At 42.7% G+C, this 26,435-nt stretch overlaps 1 protein-coding gene across 4 annotated transcripts in view; it reads left to right on the top strand.

Annotated features, from left to right (window-relative positions):
- CSNK1G1 (casein kinase 1 gamma 1) overlaps positions 1–26,435 on the top strand; it is a 424,976-nt gene that overhangs the window by 168,231 nt on the left and 230,310 nt on the right. For all 4 annotated transcript variants that reach the window (XM_030188070.1, XM_030188057.1, XM_030188077.1 and 1 more), the window contains 2 exons: positions 9,653–9,693; positions 22,790–22,859. In XM_030188070.1, coding sequence (XP_030043930.1) covers positions 9,653–9,693; positions 22,790–22,859 — 111 coding nt within the window. The remainder of the gene's footprint in view (positions 1–9,652; positions 9,694–22,789; positions 22,860–26,435) is intronic.

Raw genomic sequence — 26,435 nt, 5'->3', positions numbered from 1 at the left:
CCAATGGAAGGTTAAGTGACTTGCCAGAGGTCATAAGGTTGAGAAGTGGCATTTGAATCCGGCTTTCCTGGGTCAGTATCCTATATAATAATTCTCACCTCCAACGTTCGGTCTCTACCTGGGACCGTGGCTCCGTGGTCTGATTCCGGCAGTAGATCAGTGACGTCATCCGCATCACACAGCCTCTTCTATCGCTTCTGTTTCTGCTGTTCGTGTGGTCCCGCCCTTGAGGGCGGGACCACACAAACAGCTGAAACAGAAGCGATAGAAGAGGCTGTGTGAAGCGGCGTCCCCACAGTGCAGGAGGTAAAAACGTGCAGGAGGGGGGGTCCTGAAACGACAGGGGAGGGAAGGGGGGGGTTAAGAACGACACGGGGAGGGTCCTTCTTTCACTTCTGTTTCTGCTTTCGTGTGGTCCCGCCCTTGAGGGCGGGACCACAGGAACAGTTGAAACAGAAGCGAAAGAAGAGGCTGTATGAAGCGTGTGGGAGGTATAAATGTGCAGGAGGTGGGGAGGGGGGTCCTGAAACGACAGGGGAGGGAAGGGGGGGGGTCATGACCGACACGGGGGGGGAGGGGGTCATGAAACTACAGAGGGGGGTCCTGAAACGACATGGGGAGAGGGGATTCCTGGATATCAACTGGAAGGGTAGGGGCAGGTCCTGGAACTGGAAGGGGAGGGGGGTCCTGGATCAGGGGGTAGGGGGGGATGGGAAGAAGGGGAGGAGGAGGGGGAGGGAGTCCTGAAACTCGGAGAAGGGGGGAGAGGCGGAGTGGGGAGAGGGGGGATGGGAAGAAGTGGCAGGGGGGGTCCTGGAACTCACATTTGAAGAAGTGGGAGGGGTTTCAGGAACTCAGGGGGGGAAGGGGATTCAGCAAACTCTCGGTCTCGCTGTGACTCACATATGCACACACACACACACTCTCTCACAGACGCACTCTCTCTCTGACTCTCTCTCTCTCTCTCTCTCTCTCTCTCTCTCTCTCTCTCTCAAACATACACACTACGAGGAAAACCTTGCTAGCGCCCGTTTCCTTAAAAACTGAAACAGGCCTTTTTTACTAGTATATAATAAAACTCCATGTGGCAAATCTGATTGTCTTCGTCTCTGGATTGCCTCTACTGTTTGTTGCTGCCGGTTTTGGTGATGCATAGTGTTTTTCTCCTGTTCTTTGCCTGCTGTTCTAACATTAGGCTATGCCTACTTCAAATATGGGATGGCTGTGTTTAAAGAGCTTGCTGGGTGGCAATGCACAAATTTTTGAACACTGTGTGACAGTTTGGGTCAGAGAAGGAACATAGGCTTTACTCAGTTGCACAGAAGCACAGGAAACTAAGGTATATGCCCATAGGTGGTTAGAGTTGTTATCTGCTCATAGTTGGCTAGTTCTTAGACTAAGCCTCAAGTTGTAACCAGTCTCCTTACCAGGGCTCTAGTAAGTGAATTTTAGTGCCCTATGCTGAAACAATAGAGAAACTTCCCATGTTCTACCAAGTGGACACTAATTCCGAGTGTTGTATAGTAACTAAGTAAATGTTAGTTACTGTACTTAACTACAAGTTTTGTCACTTTTACTTGTAAAGAAGTATAAGAAACATTTGTTACTTTTACTTTTGTAAAATGTTGACAGCAGAAATCCAACATGGGCTGTGTTTTGGTGCTCAGGCCTTCATCAGGGGTTCTTAAATGCCAGCAGCAAGGTCATATAAACATGCTGAGTATGAAGTCTTTATAAAGCATATCGTAGTTTGCAATACAAGTATTGAATTCTAGCATTCAGAATCAACATTGAAAAGTCAGCAACATGCTTTTAAAAATTTCATACTTAGTATGTTTATATGATCTTGCTGCTGGCATTAAAGAACCCTGATGAAGGCCTGATTGCCAAAATGTGGCCTGTGTTGGGTTTCTGCTGTCAGCATTTTACATGTTGAATCTGAGGGTTTCTGTTGTCAGCATTTTACATGTTGAATCTGAAGAATAAGCTTTTCAATTGATCATCTTGGAGCTTGTGTTTAGCATCTTCCACTCTTGTTTTTTTTTCTCACTTTTCTGTGGAAGTAATTGATTTCCTGTTTAGCTTGTTACTTTTACTTTTACCACAGTAATAATTTCACCAATTTTTTTTTTTACTACTTTTACTCAGGTATATATGTGATGCTTGCAGTTAAAAGTAAAAGCAGACACAAGATGTAAATAATGATTCCTCAGTAAACCAAATGAAAGGGTAAAACCTGGAACAGGGTTTTGCTATTGCAAACCTCGTCACACAAACAGTGGATCATCTCATCTTAAGTTTTGCAGTTCAGTGAATAAGAGCCTATGAGAGCAGTGGAGTTGCTGTGCTTGTTAAATTGATTACTGGTGTCCTGCCTCTCTGCATTTGAACTGATTCTTCTTCAGCACAGGAATTGTAGTATCTATTGGCTACTTATGTATTTACCAATGAATATATTTGGGAACCAGTGTGACCCCTGGTAAAGGTTATCTGTAATTATGGAACAGTTTCCATAAAAGTTACATTTGAGTGAACTTTTGCTGTCTTATCCTTCCTTGGATCACTGCTGATGTTTGTACTGTCTGCTTGGATACTGAAGCAGGTTGTCTTCTATGTTGTTTCTGCAGTTCTTGTTGAACAGCTATGTCTTTTACCACAACAGACTTCTGATCATCCCATAGAAAAGTTTACATTGGGGTGACTGCCCACTTGATTGATAATCGTCTTTAGAGAGGAAGTTCTGCTTCTCTGGCCTTAAGACGGAAGGGTTCCCACCAGTGGCGTACCTAGGGTAGTTGACACCCGGACCTGGTCATTATTTTAACACCCTCCTCCAAAATCCAGTACTAGGCATACCGAGAATACAAAACACTCAGGACCTATAGAGCAATTCTTGCATACCATAAGCAGTAATTTCTACGAGTCACATAAGGAAAAGGAAAGCATCTTAAACACTACAGTGAGTACTAGAACATCAATTCACTTATTGTAAAACGAAACAAGACAGAATAGTACAGATCGTCGATCCTGCACAGTCAATGCCATCTGAAAGCCATGTCTTTTTCACAAACAGATACACCCTAATCCACTATAGAATAAGTAATCATAAACTTTCTATTTAGACAAAAATTAAACTGAACCCCTAAGATGCCAGACTGCATACAATGCAACATCACAGAAACAGAAAATGTCCCCTACTACTGTGCAAAATATAAAGACAGCAGATGTAAATTTGAAAAAACTAACAAATACCAATCACCACTTTACAAATTAACAAATAGAAATAAAACAAATATAGAAAATAAAATAACATTTTATTGGACTAATACATTTAGCTTTCAGAGGCCAAAATCTCCTTCCTCAGGTTAATACAGTATAGTGCTGTTACAGTATCCTATCCTGGCCTGAGGAAGGGGGTTTTGTTCTCTGAAAGTTAGTCAAAATGTATTAAAATTAGTCCAATAAAAAGATTACCTTATTTACATGTTCTATTTATAAACATTTATTGACACATCTACAATACTACTTTATCCTAAAGCAAAAAAATAAAAAATATATATTTTATTTACAGTTGTTCCTGTTTTCTGCTTTCCTCATCTTCTTTTCACTGTCTGCCCTCTCCCTGCCCCTTCCATCCACTGTCTGTACCCTCTCTCTTCCATCCACCGTCTGCCCTCTATCTCTGCCCCTTCCATCCACCGTCTGCCCCCTCTCTCTGCCCCTTCCATCCACCGTCTGCCCCCTCTCTCTGCCCTTCCATCCACCGTCTGCCCTCTCTCTCTCTCTCTCTCTCTCTCTCTGCCCCTTCCATCCACCGTCTGCCCTCTCTCTCTCTCTCTCTCTGCCCCTTCCATCCACTGTCTGCCCTCTCTCTCTCTCTCTCTCTGCCCCTTCCATCCACCGTCTGCCCTCTCTCTCTCTCTCTCTCTCTCTGCCCCTCCATCCACCGTCTGCCATCTCTCGCTCTCTCTCTCTGCCCCTTCCATCCACCGTTCTGCCCTCTCTTCTCTCTCTCTCTGCCCCTTCCATCCACCGTCTGCCCTCTCTCTCTCTCTCTCTCTCTGCCCCTTCCATCCACCGTCTGCCCTCTCTCTCTCTCTCTCTCTCTCTCTGCCCCTTCCATCCACCGTCTGCCCTCTCTCTCTCTCTCTCTCTCTCTGCCCCTTCCATCCCCTTCTGCCCTCTCTCTCTCTCTCTCTCTGCCCCTTCCATCCACCGTCTGCCCTCTCTCTCTCTCTCTCTCTCTCTCTGCCCCTTCCATCCACCGTCTGCCCTCTCTCTCTCTCTCTCTCTCTCTGCCCCTTCCATCCACCGTCTGCCCTCTCTCTCTCTCTCTCTCTGCCCCTTCCATCCACCGTCTGCCCTCTCTCTCTCTCTCTCTCTCTCTCTCTGCCCTTCCATCCACCGTCTGCCCTCTCTCTCTCTCTCTCTCTGCCCCTTCCATCCACCGTCTGCCCTCTCTCTCTCTCTCTCTCTCTCTCTGCCCCTTCCATCCACCGTCTGCCCTCTCTCTCTCTCTGCCCCTTCCATCCACCGTCTGCCCTCTCTCTCTCTCTCTCTGCCCCTTCCATCCACCGTCTGCCCTCTCTCTCTCTCTCTCTGCCCCTTCCATCCACCGTCTGCCCTCTCTCTCTCTGCCCCCAGTTTCATCCCCACTATCCCACCAGTCCCCAGTTTCAGTCCCAGACCCATTCTCCCACCTGCCCCAGGCATGGCCCCATTCTTCCTCTTGCCCTCTTCTCAGATCCCAGTTCCAGCTCCAGGCCCTTTCTCCTGTCTGTGCTCCCCCTCTCCCATTTGAGCTCCCCACCCAGTCCCAGACCCAGTCCCCTTCTCCCATCTGAGCCCCCCGACCCAGTCCCCACCTGCCTACCAGCTCTGTCGACAGACAGACGACCCTCTTCTACCCAGCACCCAGCCTTAAAAAAAAAAAAAATCAGTGAAGTGCCTCGCGTCTGCTCTGCTGTAAATGAAGCAAATCGCTTCATCGCATCGACCCGTCCCTCACTGTGTCCCGCCCTCTGATGTAACTTCCTATCCTGTGATGCACTAGGCAGGGCTCCAGCACATCCCAGGATGCACTGGGCAGGGGAGAGCACTGCCATTTTGGAGGCAATGCTGGAAGGAGGAGGGAGTGCTACTCCCTTCTCTATCATTGAAGGTGTGGGAGGGTTCAGGGGTAGCTGGTCCACTAAGGGAGGGTTGGAGTTCCAGCCCTCTATTCTGTTGGGGGGGGGGGGTGTCGGGTTGTTCTATCAGGAGGGCGAGGGGGTAACATCGGGCTCTTTCGGGAGGGGGGGGGGTTTCTAGAGGTCCACCGGACCTCCAGCCCCTTGAAATGTTTGACCTGTCAAACAACTTCTGCGGGAGGGTTGTGCCTTCATGCCTATGATTGGCGCTAATAGTGTGCACAAATTTGTATGCTATAGTTTTGATCATAGGGGCGTTCCAGCGCTAATTTCAGAGTGCTGTTTTGAACAGTGCGGGGCTTTTGATTATTTGCACCTCAGATAGGGATTCCCTTTGATTAGCACCTGTAGACCCTATCAGAAGAAACCAGTAGTTTTTTGGCCTGGTTTGATTTGAAGAAACTTTTTATCAGACTGAATACTCCACGTCCTGCCAGTGCATTTGTTAAACACCTTTTTAGCTGTGTTGGATTAATGACTCGTATGAGTGACTGTCATTTTCAAAATTTAGATTTTACTAAAGGTAAAGTGGATTCAATAATAAAGCAGTAAATGTATTGGAATAAAAACATTAAAAATAATTGCATTCATTGTAGTTGCAGCCAGGGTTGTGGAGTCGGAGTCGGCAGCAATTTTGGGTACATTGAGTCGGAGTTGGAGTCGGCAAAAATGTACCGACTCCGACTCCTCATACATTTGAATAAAGTACTTCTCTGCTGTGAATAAAGCTTAGTACCTAGTTGTTTCACTAGTGTGAAGTCCAGCTGAACTATTTTGCTGGAGAGCTTCCCTCTGCTCAGTCTCCCTTTGCATTTACTGACCTGCTGTAGAGCACCTCCTCTCTGACCTCACAGTGAACTTAAGCTCCAAGAGAAGATCATTCAGCACACACAGATAAGGCAGCAGAGAGACTCCACCCAACTTCCTCTCTCTCTGCAAGAAGAGCTTTATATTTTATATATTAGTTAATTTTGGATTATGTTTAACAGCTATTCTACAGCTATATATGCCAAGTTTAAATAATATATAAGTTGTTTTAGGTTTTCCAAATGTTTTTGGTTTATGTAGGTTAACTTTGATTTTGTTCTAATTTCCAAAGGATGTTATTCTAGAATTTCCAAAGGATGTGGTTGTTCCATATTTTTATACTTGCTAATGCTATGATGACTTTATACTTGATAAAAAAAACAATAAACATAACCTTGTTTTTTTAAGTGTGTTTTTTTGTTTAAACTTTAGGATTAATGAATATTTATAGTTTCTTTAATAAAAAAAATAAAAAGTCACAATGACACAGATTTTAAATCCAGACATTAACATGCAGCCTTGCATGCTGCACTCTTTCAGTCAACATGCAAAAAAAATACATATTAAAAACTTAGGAGTCGGAGGTACCATAAACTGAGGAGTCATAGTCGGAGTCGAAGGATTTTTGTACCGACTCCACAGCCCTGGTTGCAGCACTTATTTATTTTTAAAAATGTATATACCACCTACATCCTAGGTGGTTTCCATATAAATTGCTGTACACCTCCTTGGGTGAATATCTTCATAAAGGTGTTTAATAAATCCCAATAAATAAGTAAACAAACAAACACACATACATACATAATAATACAAATAGAGCATAGTAACATAGTAGATGTTGGCAGAAAAAAGACCTGCACGGTCCACCCAGTCTGCCCAACCAGATAAACTCACATGTGCCATTTTTTGTGTATACCTTACCTTGATTTGTACCAGTCTTTTTCAGGGCACAGACCATATAAGTCTGCCCAGCACTATCCCCACCTCCCAACCACCAGCCCGGCCTCCCACCACCGGCTAAGCTTCTGGGGATCCCTTCCTTCTGAGGAGGATTCCTTTATGTTTATCCCACACATGTTTGAATTCCGTTACTGTTTTCCTCTCCACCACCTTCCGCAGGAGGGCATTCCAAACATCCACCTCTCTCTCCGTGAAAAAATACTTCTTGACATTTTTCTTGAGTCTGCCCCCCTTCAATCTCATTTCATGTCTTCTAGGTCTACCGCCTTCCCCTCTCCGGAAAAGGTTAATTTGCAGATTAATGCCTTTCAAATATTTGAACGTCTGTATCATATCACCCCTGTTTCTCCTTTTCTCCAGGGTATACATGTTCATGTCAACAAGTCTCTCCTCATACGTCTTGTAACGCAAATCCCATACCATTCTCGTAGCTTTTCTTTGCACCACTTCCATTTTTTTTTAACATCTTTCACAAGATACGGTCTCCAAAACTGAACACAATACTCCAGGTGGGGCCTCACCAATGTCTTATACAGGGGTATTAAAACCTCTTTTCTTCTGCTGGTCACACCTCTCTCTATACAGCCTAGCAATCTTCTAGCTACGGCCACCGCCTTGTCACACTGTTTCGTCGCCTTCAGGTCCTCAGATACTATCACCCCAAGATCCCTCTCCCTGTCCGTACCTATCAGACTCTCACCACCTAACACATACGTCTCCCGTGGATTTCTATTCCCTAAGTGCATCACCTTGCATTTCTTCGCATTGAATTTTAATTGCCAAACGTTAGATCATTCTTCTAGCTTCCGCAGATCTTTTTTCATACTTTCCACTTCCTCCGGGGTGTCCACTCTGTTGCAAATCTTGGTGTCATCCGCAAAAAGGCAAACTTTACCTTGTAAGCCTTCGGCAATATCACTTACAAATATATTGAATAGAATCGGCCCCAGCACCGATCCCTGAGGCACTCCACTACTCACCTTTCTCTCCTCCGAGCGAACTCCATTTACCCCCACCCTCTGGCGTCTGCCCTTCAACCAGTTCCTAATCCAGTTCACCACTTCGGGTCTTATCTTCAGCTCATCTAGTTTATTCAAGAGCCTCCTGTGGGGAACCGTGTCAAAAGCTTTGCTGAAATCTAAGTAGATTACATCCATAGCACGTCCTTGATTTAATTCTCCAGTCACCCAGTCAACGAATTCAATTAGATTCGTTTGGCACAATTTCCCTTTGGTAAAACCATGTTGTCTCGGATCTTGCAACTTATTTGCTTCCAGGAAATTCACTATCCTTTCCTTCAGCATCGCTTCCATTACTTTTCCAATAATTGAAGTGAGGCTTACCAGCCTGTAGTTTCCAGCTTCTTCCCTATCACCACTTTTGTGAAGAGGGACCACCTCCGCCGTTTCATTAAAACCACTCTTCAATGCATTACTGCTCATCAGCAATATGTCATTTCCTTATATAATCCAAAAAAAGGCTGTCACAAAAAGTTGCATCTTCAAAAGGTTATTAAACTGTGAAATATTAGCACAGAGACAAAGTTGACCAGAAAGCGCATTCCATAATGGAATTCCTGCCACAACAAAAGCAGATGCTCTTGTATCAGCATGCCATGCTAATACCATTATATCCAGAGAAAGCCGCATATCATTTTCAGACCTCAATGTCCTTTTTGGATGGTAAACATGCAAAAATTGTTTAAAATAAAAAGAAGCATTGGAATAAATTCTGAATAAACGTTAGTATCTTAAACGGAGTTCTTTGAACTATGGGTAACCAACGCAGTTGCTTATGAATTTGTGTCACACACAAAAATTTTAACAAACCTACAGTGACCCAAACAGCCACATTCTGGACCACTTGCAATGTCCTAATACTTGAGGACACTATCCCAAGATATAAGGCATTGAAGTAGTCCAGTTGAGCCAATATCATACTTTGAACCACACTTCTAAAATCATAGGTGGACAATATACTTGAATGCTATCTGAACTAGCTTACCATCTTCGGATTTAATAGTAAGTCTACTGTCCAGTATTACTCCCAGCAACCTCATATCTTTCTTAACTGAAACAGACATCCCCCAAACAAAACCCATGTTGGACAGGTATTATAATAGGCAATAACATTTTTTTTTAAATTAAGTAAATTTGTAATGTGTTTTTCACTGTACTTTTTACTTGAGTATTAAAATATACACTTATTTTTATTTTTGCTTAAGTACTTTGACCTAGTACTTTGAACAACACTGCTAATTCCTGTACGGGTTGAGCCAGCCGGGTTTTACTTCCATTGCTTTCAATGGAAGTAATTGAGCCAGCCGGGTTTTACTTCCATTGCTTGGAAAGCAATGGAATTAAAACCCGGCTGGCTCAATCCGTCCTCCTTTTTCTGGAGCCATATGGTAACCCTAATTTAGTAACATGGTAGATGACGGCAGATAAAGACCTGTACGGTCCATCCAGTCTGCCCAACAAGATAAACTCATATGTGCTACTTTCTTGATTTATTTTTCTTGGTCAACTTAGTTGATGCCCTTGATGTACCTTTTGGCACTGCAAATGTTCTAATACCCCTAGTTATGATCTTGCTGCATGCTTACCTTTTCACAATATTCTTTACTGTGCAGGGTTAATAGTTTGTAGAAGACACTCTAAGTGCTTGCTTTCTTTGTTTTTTGTTTCTCCCCATAGGCAAAAACCTCTACACCAATGAATATGTAGCAATCAAACTGGTGAGTAGGATAATTTCTTACAGAATCTTTCCTTTTGATTTATTTCATTTTCATATTTACTGTTAATGCTTTGTGACTAAGAATCATTGTCAGTGGAAGTTGGGCCTTGAGAAAGAAATTCAAAAAGTGCCATACAGAAGTTGAAGTAACTCATTTTGTTTGATGCTGACAAAACTCTCTTCACCTCACCCTTTTTCTGATTTTCGCTAATGTTGGAAGCAAACATAGTACAAGGGATACACCCACATAATGCACTCTTCTGTTAACACACCACAGAAGTTGTCTGTATCAGCTTTTCTCATCTGCTTTTACTTTCAGTGATGCAATTGTGTAGTAATGACCGTAAATGTGATTGCATGAAGTCGGACTGTAATGCTCTCCATTACTGGAATATGTTAACATAGTCCATTAAGGTTTTTAAACTAGTAATACCACCAGTTTTACATAAGCCCAGGCTCTTCCCTTTGTATTTCTTATATTTGAGTTAAGTTATTGAAACTGATATGTACTTAGAATGGAGTGTATAGTTTTATAATGTTAATAGAACCGGTAGATATTTGCACAAATGTCCCAGTGTTGGTTGTTCTTGATATATAATGTATTCAGTTTACACATGTGCCTATGGTTTTCTATGCACAGATAATCTAATGATAAAATCTTTAATATTATACATATGATTACCAGTCCTGCATTAGTTCTTTCATACTGTTTTATTTTTATTTTTGGTTATAATTAAGTATTTTCTTGTCAAAGTTCCTCTATCCTGGTGTGCACTGTGTTGATAACCAAGAACACCAGAATAGCATAGTCATGCTGTTATAACTATCCACCAGCGATTGCATCGTGCTCAATTGAAACCTGCCTATATTGGGCTCTGGTACCATAAGATTACATTTACAACTGCCTGGGGTTTTCATCCATTATTTCACTCATCTGTATGCTCAGCCATTGCAATGATAGTCTCTGAGACACACACACAGTGTAACTCCCTCTGTAACTGCAGATTCATGCACCTTGAGCCTGGCAAATAAATGTTAGTAATGTGATGGTTGAGTTTACCTCTCCTCTGGGAGCTGTGAACACTGCTTCTGCAGCATGTTTATCCCTAGCTGATCGGAGGCAGAAGTTAAGCCTAAAAACTGAACCAGATTGTCTGCATAATTGAATGTAGCACCCAGTCATGTGGCTAAGTCCTCCTTTTCTATTTTTTTTTTTTTTGTAAATATCTTTATTGAGGGGAAGGAGACAGGCATACATTATGTTCCAACCGTTATAACAAGCATACAATTACATATGATAACATAAAGTAAAGCTCCCCCAACAGAAGCAACCATATTTCCCGATGTCTACTTAGAGTGGAGCCCCCTCCCAGTCCCATCGAACTACTGTAGCAACACACCCATATAACTCCCAAGCGGCATGCAAACATCATTAAAAGCAACGGCATTTAAGTAACAAATAACGTCTAAAGAGGCTTATTGTACCTTAGTTTAGTGCAATGGGCGAGCCATGAGGTAGCCCAAGTCTCAGAACAGGCCCTCGGGCTCTGCGGCTACCTGCACATATCATGTTACTCAGCTGATATGAGAGTCCAAGGTCCCGAGCCCTCGCTAGGAGAGACCTCTATCCTGGGCCAACAACCCGAATGATGTGAAAATCCAGTCAAATATGGCCAGAAATAGATGCGGGTGGTAAACCACAAAGCAGCCAGCAAGTGTAACCAGGCCTTCTGGCTCCTTAGTCGCTCACGATGGCTAAGTTACTCAATAAACCTGTCTGAAAGGCCAGCGATTCTATAAAGTCCTGCAGTTTCTTAGGTTCCTCAAAAAAGAGCTGCTTGTTTTGATAGTGCAAGCGGACTCTTGCCGGGTATTGCAGTGAGAATTGCATGCCTCGTTTGAAAAGAGTCATGCAGTGAGGGGCCAATGCTTTCTGCTTTCCTGCCACCAAGGTTGGAATAATCCTGAAAGATCCGCAGGGGTTTGCCTTCATAGCACAGGTCCCATTTGTTGCCTATAAAGCACCATGATTTGAGCCTTATCTGCGGAGTTCAGGACCCGGGCTATCACCGTACGTAGTCGGCCCTCTGGTAACACAGTTCCTCCCAGCCAATGCGCTTGCTCTACCTTGATAGGGAGGGCCGCAGTCGGGAACCCCAGCTGCTCCAGGAGCCATCTTCCTAATAAAGCAGGGAGTTCGCTGTCTTTAACTGATTCTGGGACTACCACCAACCTGATATAATTTCGTCTGGCTCTGTTTTCTTGATCTTCAAGGCGGTTGGTAAGAGTCTTATTTTCTTCCTTAAGCACTCGCAGCTGATTTTCAGCTGAGGCCAACCAGTCCTCTGCATGGGCCACACTGTCTTCCACTTACTGCAATCGAGCTTCTTGAGAATCCAAACATGTCTTAATATCGTCTACTGATGATTGGAGCTTTGATAGCTTATCTTTAAGGATTGCAGCAACACTTCGGGTGAGTTCCCGAACCGTCTCCTCCTGCAGCATGACCATGGCTATCAATGGTTCCGGCACCATCTTGTTTTCTGCTTGCCGGTTCTGCTCTTTCACAGTGCGCGGTGTCTTTTCCGCCATACAAAGCTCTATCGTCTTGTTTCCATTTAGCAAAAAGGAAGGCAAGGAAAGTTGAAGACTACCTTAGCGTTTCTATCCAGATCTCATGCCGCAAAAGAGTGTTAAATAGAGAATAAATAGGGATCCATTCAGGAGCTCCTCTCGTGGGCATCCGTTCACTACCCAATCATCACGTGACCCCCTCATTTTCTGTTTTTAATAATTTTGTTTTCTATTTTAATTGTAGGGCTGTTTCAAAGGCACTGCCCTATTGAAGTGTAAACTGATAGTTATGATTTTATCTTCTTTGCCTTTAGTAGAGAGAAATGCCTCTGAAGTATTAACTCATTTTCTGTCCTGTTGATCTAAAACTTCTGTTTGGCCATAGCCATAGTGATTCATTGGGTTCAGATATACAGCTTTTGATGCAGAATTTGATAGTCAAATTGATAGTCCCTCTTTATGAGCTTCTCTTTAAAACTGTGTTAATCTGGATTTATGTTCTCTTCGGAAATCTCTTGACCTACTTATGGACCTACTTGTACATTTTTCAATTTCTCTTCTAACCTCTATTTAAATTTATTTCTTTTTTTATTAATTTGTGGTGTAGATTCTATGTGAATGTTTGTCTTGTGAATTCTAAAATTCCATCAACAGCCACAATATGATGCTTTAGGTCTTTATCAACTACAGAAAAATTCTGGATACCTAAACTTTGACCTGACACCTATCCTGTGTCACTGGGCCAAAAAAAAAATGAATGTGGCTGCTGAGGCTCAGGGTAGCCCTAGCCACCATATACAGAAGAGAAGTGACTGTTTTCCAGAGAGAGAAGAGGAGCTACCACAACTATAGCCTGATACTGTACTGCAGGCATAGAAAGGAGGGCAGCAGTGAGGAATCTGGAGATGTGATTCTCAAACTAGGTTCTACAGAACCCTAGGCTTTCATAAGCATGGAAGTCAGCAGTGTTCTTCATCCACTGGCATGGCGCTTCCGCACATGCTCAGTTCACAAGCATGCCTCCAACTTCCTCACTGCTCAGCACAGGCATTAACCTCTCCAGCTAAACCAAATCAAAGGTAGGCCCTTCCAATGTATAAGAACATAAGAATAGTCATACTGAGGCAGACAGATGATCGATCTAGCCTAGTATCTTGTTCCCATCAGTGGTCATTCCAGGTCAGAAGTACCTGGCATAATCCCAAGTAGTAGCATCATGAGGTGGTCAGGGGGAGGAGGAAGATGCTGGATCGAGGGTGACATACTTGAAGGCGACTTTATACTGCAAAAAAATATGACACTTTCCATCAGATTCTTGATCTCAAGTGGTCAGCAAATTTTCTCAAAGTTCCAAGTTTTTGAATGGAAACGTTAAGATTGGTAATTGTGGCGATGCAGCAAGGAGTTTCTCAATTTAGACTTAATGGAAGCTTATCTGCACTAGAGCTGCTGTACTGAAGATTTATATTCGTATTAGATTCGGCCCCCTGAATAGTACCCCAAATACACAGGGCCAGCTCAAACTATGGACCAGGTGAGGCACTGGCCTAGGGCACCTTTTCTCTCTATGCAAACCAACTGTTTGGCACTACCTTCAAATGTTGAGATCAATGGATGCGACCTTAGGGCTGTGCGCCAGGATGCATGAGACCTTTGCAGAGGTTTCTTTTCTCTGTGGTCTCCACAGTCAAGCGCTCCATCTATACTACCACTAGTACCAGAGATCGGTCTCAAACTGGTGTCTGCTGGAAGCCCAAAATAGGATCTTTGTGACAAAAGATGCAAGTCTCCACAGGTTGATAGGCACATTGTCTCAGCAAATAGGCACAAGGTCAGTTGGTCCTCAGTAGTCAATCAACAGTCTGAAAATTCAGGTGATTCTTTTAGGTCTTGTGGAGTTTTGTCAGCAATTTCAAGACCAAACAGTAAGGATTCTGACAATACAACGGCAGTAGCCTATGTTGAGAAACAAGGAGGAACCAGAAACCTGCAAATGGCAGAAGTGCAGCTTTTTGACACATTGAGCGGAGGAAAATCTGGAGGACATCTTGGTGGCACATTTGACTGAGGCCAAAATATCTGGGCGGATTACCTCAGCAGGAATTCCATGGATCCAGGAAAATGAAGCCTAGCGGAGGATGCTTTCTTGAACACAATACGCTATTGGGGGTTATCCAATAAATTGCAGTTTTCAAGTCTTGCTGCAAATATTTAATTAGATTTAGGTCTGGGCTTTGACTGGGCTGCTTGAGGGATTCATTTTATTCTTGCTGAGTACTCTGTAGTTAACGTTTGCTTTGTGCTAAGGATTATTGTTCTTCTGAAAGGTGAATCTTGGCCCCAGTCCCAAGTGTCTGGCAGAATGGAACAAGTTTCTCTCTAAGATTTCTCTATTTTCACAAGCCTTCCTGTTCTCACTTCTGCAGTGCATCTGTATAAACTAATGGTGCCATGGCCATGACCATGTTTTACTCTAGGGATTGTGTTAGGGTGATATTCTTTGTTTATACAAGACATTGCTTAATATTGAGACCCAAAACTTCCACTTTGGCCTCATCAGACCACAAAACCTTTTCTCATATGCATGCACTGTCCCCTAAGTGTTTGTTTCTTTTCAGATATTATATAGTGCATTGTATAGATTTTCATCAGCAGTGGCTTCTTTCTTTTCACCCTCCTATCAAATTCGTGCCTATGAAATTGGGGAGCATGTTAATTGTTTAACAGTCTTGGCCAGAGACCTCTGTAATTCTTTTAAAGTAGTCTTAGGCCTCATTTTGACCTTCTTGAGCAGTTTTCTTAACTTTTATAGCTACTGACTTGAAAGGATAACTAAAGGATAACCTGACTGAGACAGTTTCTTGGTGGTACAAACTCTTTCCACTTGACAATGATGGACCTGAAAGTGCCCCAAGGAATATTAAAACACACTGAGCTTTTTACTATGGTCATGACCCAATCTTTATTCTGGAGTTCCTTCAGCAGGTCAATGTTTTGACATGTTTAGACTCTTGCTTCAAATTTCATTTAATAGAATAAGTTGTATTCAAATCAGGTCAACTACTAAGATTGGACACATGTAGTTTCTTTAAATTATTATGGGCTTGTTTAGGCAATTTTTGAAAATGGGGCTAATTGGATTTGTTATATTTAAAGGATTTGAAAATTTATTAAATCCAAGAATTTTTGATTATTTGTAATTTCTTTTTGCATATTTCCATGATTGTTCCCTCTATGTAAAAGGGTATGAAGTTTTGCAAAACACTGTATATGCAATTACTTGGTAAACTTACTACTCCCTACCTGGCCTCCTAATGTTTGTAGATAAATTCAGTTCAAGCTTCTCCTTCTTACTTACAAGTGCACTCAGTCTGCTGCCCCTCACTACCTCTCTACCCTCATCTCCCCTTACGTTCCAGCCCGAAACCTCAGTTCACAGGACAAATCCCTCCTCTCATTACCCTTCTCCACCACCGCCAACTCCAGGCTCCTCTCATTCTGTCTCGCCTCACCCTATGCTTGGAACAACCTCCCCGAGTCCTTACGCCAAGCCCCCTCCTTGCCCATCTTCAAGACTTTGCTTAAAGCCCACCTCTTCAATGCTGCATTCGGCACCTAACTCTTACCTTTCAGGAATTCCAGACTGCCCAATTTGACTGCTCCTATCGGTCTGACTGCCCATGCGTCTTTTAGATTGTAAGCTCTTTGAGCAGGGATTGTCCTTCTATGTTAAATTGTACAGCGCTGCGTAACCCTAGTAGTGCTTTAGAAATGTTAAGTAGTAGTAGATAAAAATGTTTACTGTATGCAGTTTCATAGACTATGGATTTGGTTTTGACTCCACTGTCATCATTTCAGGAAATCAAATATTTTCATGATGTTTGATCCCAGACAGTATGGCACAGAACCAAAATCTTTATATGTGACTTGTTTATAGCAATAAAGTATATTAATTTCAAGTGCCTCCTCGTATTGGGAAGCAGCCAAGGCTGTCATGAGAGGAGAAATGATCAGCTATGTCAGTCATTTTAAAAAAGCTAGGGACAAAGAAATTTTGAGATTAGAGGCCCAGATCCGTACCTTACGGAAAAGACTTGGTGAAACTCCAAACGTTCATACTAGAAAGGAGCTCCTAGGGGCACAGGTAACGCTAAACACGCTGATCCATGAACGTGAGGTGAAATCACAAACCTACTATAAATTTCAATTATACAAATTTGGGGGCAAGGGTGGGAAGATGATGGCGCGACTTATAGCTCGGAAACAGGCTACCCACATAGTAGCAGCTTTGAAAGATCAGACAGGTAAACTATGCCATTCAGACGCGGAAATCCGAGATATTTTCCAAAACTTCTATCAGCAATTATATGCAGAAAGGGATAATTCAGGCCTTGACAGTACTTTATATTTGGACAATCTGGATTCTCCGAGACTGACTGATGGGGAGAGAGACCAGCTCAATGCCCCTATATCTAGTGATGAGGTGGGATGGGCCATTGGAAGTAGTCAATCAGGGAAAACTCCTGGACCGGATGGTTTGAAGATAGAGTTTTATAAATTGATGGGAGAGACCATTCTGCCACCAATGGTGGAAGCATATAATGAATGGGTGGAGAAGGGGTCACTGCCAGACCAACTGAATATAGCTCGTATCATATTAATCCCGAAACCCAAGAGAGATGTGACTTTACCTGAGTCTTATAGACCCATATCACTATTAAACTGTGAAGTAAAAATTTTTGCAAAGATACTGGCAAACAGAATGAGTCGGGTGTTGCCAAGACTGGTGCATGAAGCACAGGTGGGTTTTGTTAAGGGCCGAGCTGTATCTAAGAATCTCAGGCAGATTCTAATCTCTTTGGAACAGATTGGTAGGGCAAATAGATCAGCACTCATAGTAAGCTTTGATGCAGAAAAGGCCTTTGACCGTGTGAAATGGGAGTTTCTGTTCACAGTAATGGGAAAATATGGATTTGATGGATGGTTTTTGGGAGCGGTTAAATCTCTTTACACCTCACCAAAAGCGAGAGTGATGGTGAACGGTAATTGTTCAGAAAATGTGAGGATAGAGAGAGGAACTCGTCAAGGTTGCCCCTTGTCACCGTTATTGTTTGCATTGTATTTGGACCCACTGATGAGAGGTATATTCCAATGTAGAAATTCATGGTGTAACCTTGGGTACTGTAAAATTCAAATTGGCAGCCTTTGCTGATGACTTGTTAGTTGTGATCACGAGACCAGAGACATCGTTACCAGCTCTATTAGAAGCATTTCAAGAATTTGGGGATTTCTCTGGTCTCGTTAAATCTGGAAAAGTCAGAGGCACTGGCTGCTGACGAAGAGATGAATAGAAACTGGCCAGGGATCTTTCCGTTGCGGTGGGCAAGGGGACACTTCCGCTATTTAGGAATCTTGCTATCAACGAAGACTAGGGACCTTTATAAACTTAATATAAAACAACTTCTGGCACAAACTAAACAACAGCTGGAAAAATGGGAAGCATTGCCACTCTCTTTGATAGGTCGTTTGGGGCTTATACGTATGGTAATTCTTCCTCGCTGGCTATACGTCATGCAAACCCTTCCCCTTAGGCTGCTGAACAAAGATCTGACGAAGTTTTACAGACTGGTAATGAGATTTTGCTGGGCGAACAAAAAGGCGAAAATGAAATTCCAGCTGCTATGGGGGGGCTGGTCACAGGGGGGACTAGGCTTGCCTAATGTGAAACTATATAATATGGCATGTTTACTGAGACATATTAGAGATTGGCTTTTTGAATCGAATAATTACACCCCCCTAGAGATGGAAGAGGCATTCTATGCTCCATATCGTTTGGTGTCATTGTTGCAAGTGGAGAGAGCTTTGATCCCTAGATATCTAAGTCGAAGTTTGTTGTTGACGCCACTGCGTGAGGCGTGGCAGTTTTTGGGAAAATGTCTGGAAGTGGATACTGAAGTCACGAAATTAATGACCATTCGGGGGAACCCTAAATTTGTGTCAGGCTTGGAGAATCCAGTATTTAAAAGATGGGAGGAAAGAGGAATAATGTATTTGGAAGACATAATGGGAGTTGAGGGGCAGATACAACCGCGAGAACAAATACTGGGTAATGAGCCGATGCAATGGGGGGACACTTTTGCTTATTGCCAGCTGAAACATTTTATACATTCTTTAGATGGGGAGAAATTGAGACAAAAATCAGGGTCCAAGTTGAAAGAATTCTTTGAGGAAATTTCGGATACTGAACCATCAGTCTCTGAAGTGTATAAGGCATTAGGGTCAGTGGGGATGAATAAAGACTTGAAAATAGTTAAAGAACGGTGGGAGAAAGATTTGGGAATAGCCCTCCCCAACTGGGACATTAACAGACAAGTGAAGGGTATTGCAAACTTAGTTAGTGGAGCCCAATATCGGGAATGTGCATTTCGGGTACTTCATAGAGCCTACTTCACACAAGTTCAACTAGCAAAATTTGGGGGAACACAAAATGCAATATGCTTGCGATGCAAAATCGCAGAAAACACATTCTACCACGCATTTTGGAGCTGTGAAGCCATACAGGGCTTCTGGTCCAGAGTGGCCAACTATCTGTCAAACCTGCTGTCTTGTGAAATAATAGGAACCCCCTCACAGATGTTACTGGATATCTATGGATCATTTAGAGGGGAATACCTCAGAGGAAACACTATTTTTTCGTAAGGGATGTCTTCTGGCAAAGAAATGTATACTTCAAAATTGGACTTCGGAGGCTGTACCAGAATTTTGGCACTGGCGGAATATGGTGCACCAGCTTCTGATGTGGGAGGCAAGAGAAGCCAGAGGATCCCCAAAACGAAAGAATCAGTTTTTGAAGATCTGGGGAAAATATATAGATACCCTATCAGCTAAGGGTAAGAGTTTTGTGCTTAATGTGCTGTAGACACTATATTGAAGTTGTGGGTGGGTCAGTTCCTCTTTAAAATGATTGTGAGTTTTCCGGGGGGGAGGGAGAGAATAGGTGGGTTAACAGGGGGGGGGGGATGTTAGGGGGTAGGGGAAACAGGGAAAGGGAGGGGGGATTGGAGAAACGGAATAAAAAGTGAAAACAGTAGGCCCAATTTGTTTGATGGTTGATTAGAAAGGAATTACATGACTGGTTGTACATATTGAATATTTGATGTTGACAAAAATGTACACTGTTTTCAATAAAAACCGTTGAAACATAAAGTATATTAATTTCAAAAATCTTATCTATAAGATCAATGTTGGTGAGAAAATTCATTATTACAAAACTGGTAGATCTCTTCAGGTTATAATCAATTGCACATTCTTATGTTGGGTGTTATGGATATGGACAAAAAAATCAGCATAACTAAAGAATGACAAGCAACTAGCCAATATATGCCATAACATTATTAAAATTGTCCCATAATGCGAGAGAAAAGTAACTTATACAGCAATTAAGTACTGTTTACAGTTTATTAAAAACTTCCTATATTACTTTATATGAACAAACAGGTCAGCGATGTACAGACTAAAATCAAATTAGAAAAGAGTTCCATTGTTTTGACTCTTCAGTTTTTACATTCACCCCAACAAGCTAACAAATAGCACAGTCATACCAAGACACATATTTGACAATCACTATCTAGACTTGAATCCACCATGTGAGTGCAATCTCAGAAGACTGTATATTTTCTCAGAGGGCAAGCAGGCCAAGAGCCTCATGAGTAGGTGTCGACCTACAGAGCATTTACAAAGCTCTAGAGCTGTATAGAGTGTTCTACTGAGAATGTGCAGGTCACCTGCATATTTACTCATCGATGCACTCCCAGCTTCTTCAAAAGCACAATGGTTGCCGGATCCAGTGAGGTCTATGCTCAAGGCTGAAGCAAGATGACATCAAGTCCAAGGGAGGACCTTCAGCTCTCCCATCTCTTGATGTCTCTCCAGAAGGCTTCCAACAGACCCACATACCTAAACTTCTGGTCTGCTTACATAGGTATCCATCGTGCCCAATGCAAGAGGAGCTACTCGGGAAGATGGGCACACTAGATTCTTTCCTTTACAGTTGCTCTTATAAAGGAAAAAGAACACACTCCACAAAGGTAAGAGCAGGAAAGATGACATTCAGCACATATCCACCATGTTGGATTCTCTTGCGTGCATCAGTCCCCCTCCCCCCCCCCCCCCCCCCCGGTTCAGTTGGATCTACCCACCTAGGTGGAGGCTCCAGCTGTATGTGTAGGTAAGGAGTAGTGGCTTCTTGCACGCTGCAGTTCAATCAACCACTGTGCACAAAACCAGACAAACATCCAAAAGGCATAACCAAGAACCAAACTTTGGTGACATAGAGGCATATTTTCAAAGCACTTTGGGAGGCTAAGTTCCATAGGTTTCTATGGAACTTTGGGAGGCTAAGTGCTTTGAAAATGAGCCCGATAGTGTAATTTTGCATGCCCAACTTGAGAAGCTGAACATGTGAGTAGTCTCAAGCAATTCCTCAAAGTATGCATATATAGTTTAGTGGTTTTTCATTCATGAAGAACACATCGGAGATCAGGCACACAGGGACTCTAAAGAGGTTTCCAGAAACCTCTTCACCTCTGAAATGTCCTCAAAGCATTTCTGTATGCCATCATGATTTACCCATAGCTCAGCAGGATATGATAAAGTAAGTTTTTTAGCTTTTTATCAAACAATGCAACCCAGATGGGAGGCAAATGCCCTTCTGACAGTAACAACTCAGGCTGAATAATCTAGAAAGCAGAGGATTCTTTTCATGATTGAGGTAGTTTCCCAAGCGGATTTTGCTCAAAATAGCTTGTTTATGGCCATAGCTGAGAATTTTTAGGATGACCGCATATGATCTGTTGCCATTTTGCCTCAGTGGGCCCACATGGTAAGCACATGCCACGTGAAGCGGTTCCAAGTGTGTGCCAAGCTGGAGACCACACCAGCCGTGCCTCAAGGAAGCCTACCAGTTCACTCTCCACTAGCAAGTCTGATAGGTCTGTCAGCCTTAGGTTATTCCTTTTTGAGTGATTCTTGAGATTGTACAGGTTAGTTTTAGCTGTTGTCAGTTTTTTTTGCTATCTGGTCTCTCTGCTGTTCCACTTCCCCAACTCGATCCTTCAGGTCACTGACAAGCTGGGACTGATGAACAAACTCCATTCCAATACTATCAAAGTACTCATGGGCAGGAGCTTTTTGTCCTGGGCTGCTTCCACAGCTGTCATTATTTCCATAGTGATTTCTGCTGCCCGGATGGAGCAGATTGAGGGATTCTGAGGGCTGGACATCCGCCATTTTGTTTTCCAGTGCCATCACAGTGGTTCAAAAATCTCCTAGTAGTAAACTAGTCTTTTCTGGAATGATATCAAGTTGCTTTAGTGCATGAATGTTATCTGGGAGATTAAAAGCCTGATTTAGAGGGAGGTTTAGCAGCTCCACAACTCGGCATCTGCTCCTCTTCATGGTACCATGTGATCTCCAGGATTTAGCTTTATATGTCAGATAGTATGCATTATGGATGTACTGCATGTGGTTCATCAACAATTGGGTGAGCAGGGCAAAATCTGTAAAAAGGAACAGCAAGGCGAATATTATGATAACATGACAAAATGTAGAAATTTGACAGTATTTGATATCTTTTATGGTGTGCTGTTTTGGTTTTAATAAACACATAATATAAACAAAAAAAAAATCTTTCCAAATTCCACTGTGGAAGGAAAGCCAACCCACATGCTGGAATACATACAGTGAAGCCCTTATAACATCCAGAGTTCTGAAGGAGCCAAATTTTATAATCGTAGGCCTAAATTTAAAACAAAGTTTATAAAAGTTCAGATTTTTTTCTAATATTAAACATAAGAAAACATGAAGCTGCAACATTACTGGGAATTTTAAAACGTATGACAAAAAAAGAACATCATAAATAGAGGCAAATAGTTCTTGTGAAATTAATAACGATCTATATCATGGAAACAATACAATTTCTTTGTGTAGCGTCCCTGTTCTTGTAGCTCAGCTTTACTGTACTTTTCAATCTTCTAACTCTTTGGTATTCTGGTAGACATGAGTATTACTTCCACCTTGCTCCTGTTCTTCTCAAGTCATTCACATAAATCTAAAAGATAGAACATGTATAAAAACAAATAGTAGATTTAGGGCTCTGTTTACTAAGGTGCGCTAGCGTTTTTAGCGCGTGCACAAAATTAGCTTGCGCTGTGTAGGTGCCCATAGGAATATTGTGGGCGCCTACACAGCTCGCGCTAAAAGCACTAACGTGCCTCTAGCACTGCTTAGTAAACAGGGCCCTTAGTTTTCTGGTGCAGGTATGGTATCCTCAAAATGCTTAGGTAGGGCATGATAAGAAAACACAAGAATAGTACTGTTTCCTTTCAATTCAGTGTATTTTTGAAACTGGAAATTAACTACAGCAGAAACCGTTTTCATTTTGATAGGGGCAGAATTTGAAAGAAAAAGATCAGAAGCAGTTTGTTTTGTTTTTGATGTTTCATTATTTCTCCTTATGCCTTCAGGAACCAGTGAAATCTCGTGCACCACAGCTTCATTTAGAATACAGATTTTATAAACAGCTTAGCAGTGCAGGTAAGTAAACCTTGTGTTCAGAGTTTGTGTTCTTTGACTATATTGCTGCTGTTCTGTTGTTGCTTGGAAGGAGTTGTATGGCATTTATATTTGTTAACATTGGAAAGGTGTGATCCAAGTGAGTTGAACAAAATAACCTGACTGTTGCCACCAGACTTGTCATGGGTTTAAAGTTATGACCATCTTTTATCACTGCACAATATTCTAACATATGGAGTACAATTTTGAGCCCCCTGCTTAAAATTGTTGGAGGAGTGGCCTAGTGGTTAGGGTGGTGGACTTTGGTCCTGGGGAACTGAGTTAGATTCCCACTTCAGGCACAGGCAGCTCCTTGTGACTCTGGGCAAGTCACTTAACCCTCCATTGCCCCATGTAAGCCGCATTGAGCCTGCCATGAGTGGGAAAGCGCGGGGTACAAATGTAACAATAAATAAATAAAATAGAAGGTAATTATAAAACTGCTAATGCAGGATCACCACATTAATACCGGGTTTGTCCAAGCTGAGATCTTGAGGGCTGCAAACAAGTCTGGTTTTCAGAATATCCCAAATAAATATGGATGAGGTTTGCATGCTCACTGAATCAATATTATGCAAATCTGTTTTGTGCATATTCATTAGGAATATCCTGAAAATCTGGCCTGTTTCTGCAGCCCTTGAGTACCGAACTTTGGACAAGTCTGAGTAAGATGGTAGGTGAAATTAATTTGAGGAAGACTGAATATGAGTTTGCCAAATAAGTGATTGTTAAGTTGTGCTGCTACAGTCTATGAAATTATCTTCTTAAGAAACGTATGTCATTAAATCGTGGGAGGATTGTGAAAAATTACAAGAGGGCTTTACGAGACTGGGAGACTGGGCGTCTAAATGGCAGATGACGTTTAATGTGAGCAAGTGCAAAGTGATGCATGTGGAAAGAGGAACCCGAATTATAGCTATGTCATGCAAGGTTCCATGTTAGGAGTCACAGACCAAGGAAGGAGTCTCGGTGTCGTCGTTGATGATACGTTGAAACCTTCTGCTCAATGTGCTGCAGCAGCTAAGAAAGCAAATAGAATGTTAGGTATTATTAGGAAAAGAATGGAAAACAAAAATGAGGATGTTATAATGCCTTTGTATCCCTCCATGGTGCGACCGCACCTTGAATATTGTGTTTCAATTCTGGTTGCCACATCTCAAAAAAGATATAGTGGAATTAGAAGAGGTGCAGAGAAGGGCGACAAAAATGATAAAGGGGATGGGACAACTTCCCTATGAGGAAAGGCTAAAGCAGCTAGGGCTCTTAAGCTTGGAGAAAAGACGGCTGAGGGGAGATATGATAGAGGTCTATAAAATAATGAGTGAAATTGAACGGGTAGATGTGAAGCGTCTGTTTATGCTTTCCAAAAATACTAGGACTAGGGGGCATGTGATGAAGCTACAATGTAGTAAATTTAAAACGAATCAGAGAAAATATTTCTTCACTCAACATGTAATTAAACTCTGGAAGTCGTTGCCAGAGAACGTGGTAAAGGCAGTTACCTTAGCGGAGTTTAAAAAAGGGTTGGACGGCTTCCTAAAGGAAACATCCATAGACCATTATTAAATGGACTTGGGGAAAATCCACTATTTCTGGGATAAGCAGTATAAAATGTTTTGTACTTTTTTGGGATCTTGCCAGGTATTTGTGACCTGGATTGGCCACTGTTGAAACAGGATGCTGGGCTTGATCGACCTTTGGTTTTTCCCAGTATGGCAATACTCATGTACTTATATTTATTTATTTAGATCATTTATGCCTCGCCTATTACCACATAAAGCAGCCCCTAAGCGGCTTACAATGAACTAATGAAACATTTACAATGACAGTGGGAGGAAGAAGGGAAGGGAATATAGAATATAACTACAATATTTAATCAAATAGGTAGGCAAGGAAGAGAAAACAAAAAGAAAAGAAAGTAAGGAGTCCAAAATCAGATCTTGACTCGCTGAGACACTGAAGGCAGGTAATCAGAGCCTGCGAACAAGACAGGAATGCGAGCGGTAGGCAGTGGCTAGAATTGGCGATCCAGGAGGAAACAGGGCCCCTTCAACATGCAGCACTCTTCAGGCACAAAACAGCCGCAGAAGAGAAGACCAGCAGCCAGCATCGCCGAAGACTAACACCCCAGTCCAGCAGCAAAGCCGAGAAGGCCACACGATGAAGCAATGCACAAAAGATCTTCCCATCGCGAAGGAGGCTCCGATGCCCAACAGCCAGCCACAAGCTGCGCAGCAGACCATCATGGAGTGGAGCAGTCTGACGGAGAGGCCGAAGGAGAGCTGGGTCAAACAAACATCAGACAGGAGCCAACCAACAGTCGCACTAGCGTCCGGCATTGTGGGGAGACAGTCCCCACACCCCTGCTCCCAGTACCAGAACATCGATGTAACCGAGCATGCAGCTGGACCACAGACACAACGATCAAGGATGGAAATCCGCTCCCTTTGAAGCCCCGATCCGAAACAGGCGCCAAGGACAAAAGCAGAACACTGCGGTACCAAACGAAACCAGTTCACGCAGAATCGGGCCAGCATACAGCCAGACAATATTACAACTCTGCGATGTTATCTGGAACTAACGGTTTTTTAGCCCGTTACTCAGCAGCCATTTTGATTATATGTAATCTTCTCTATGAAACTTGCACAGCATTTCTGTATTTAGATCAAGTCTGGGTATCACAAGAGTTTTGCCCAAAACATCTTACTTTACTGGTTGCAGAAGTTTTATGCACTTGGTCACATTGTACAGGTATCACAAAGGGGATCATCATCAAAAGCCAGACTTTTATATTTTTCTCCTTTGTGGGGGGGGGGGGGGGGGGGAGGTGATGCAGGAAGATATTCAATACAGCTGGTTCAGCACGCTGGATCTACTATGAAATTAAGATGAAAAATATTCCTCTGGCATGCTAATATGCAATGGGCAGGCAAATTACTGTACCTTTTAACATGAGCAGGATGCTTCCAGCGTTGCATTCTTCAATAATGGTGGCTCCTGGCCCTTCGTGGTGCATCCAGGGATGCACTAGGTGGAGCCAATTTGCAATAGAAAGGAGAACATTTTTTTCCCTTAAATATCGGGTAGAGGGGGACAGGAAAGGGTGGTTGGATCGAGTTAGGAAGGTTGAGTCATTGCAGAAACTTGTCTGGGGCAGGATGGTCAGGTTGAGGGGAGAATGGGAGTACCACTAGTCACCAACTCTTCTACATTGCTCCAGATCTGGAGAAAAGTTTTCTGTATTGCCTGTGTATCTAAAACTGTTTTTTCCCCCTGCATTGCCGTTGAATTTGTAAGGATGCCATTGAATTTGTAAGGATCCCATTACCACTCATTTTAATTCAGTATGCGGTTGTAGTTTCTGCTCAAGTTAACACTCATGCTGAAGCCCTTTCTGCATTGATCAGACAGTAAAACCATGCTTTCTGCATCAGCCCCTGGGTGAGATTTTGGAGCCTTCCATTGAGTTTGGAGGAAAGGCAATATAAATTTGGTTTATCAGAAAGATATTATTTTGAAATTAAGCTATGAGATATGCTGATTGGATTAGCTGTGGTT

This window comes from Microcaecilia unicolor, chromosome 1 (assembly GCF_901765095.1).
Source record: "Microcaecilia unicolor chromosome 1, aMicUni1.1, whole genome shotgun sequence".
Taxonomy (NCBI): Eukaryota; Metazoa; Chordata; class Amphibia; order Gymnophiona; family Siphonopidae; genus Microcaecilia; species Microcaecilia unicolor.
This window is presented reverse-complemented; position numbering and strand designations above follow the sequence as displayed.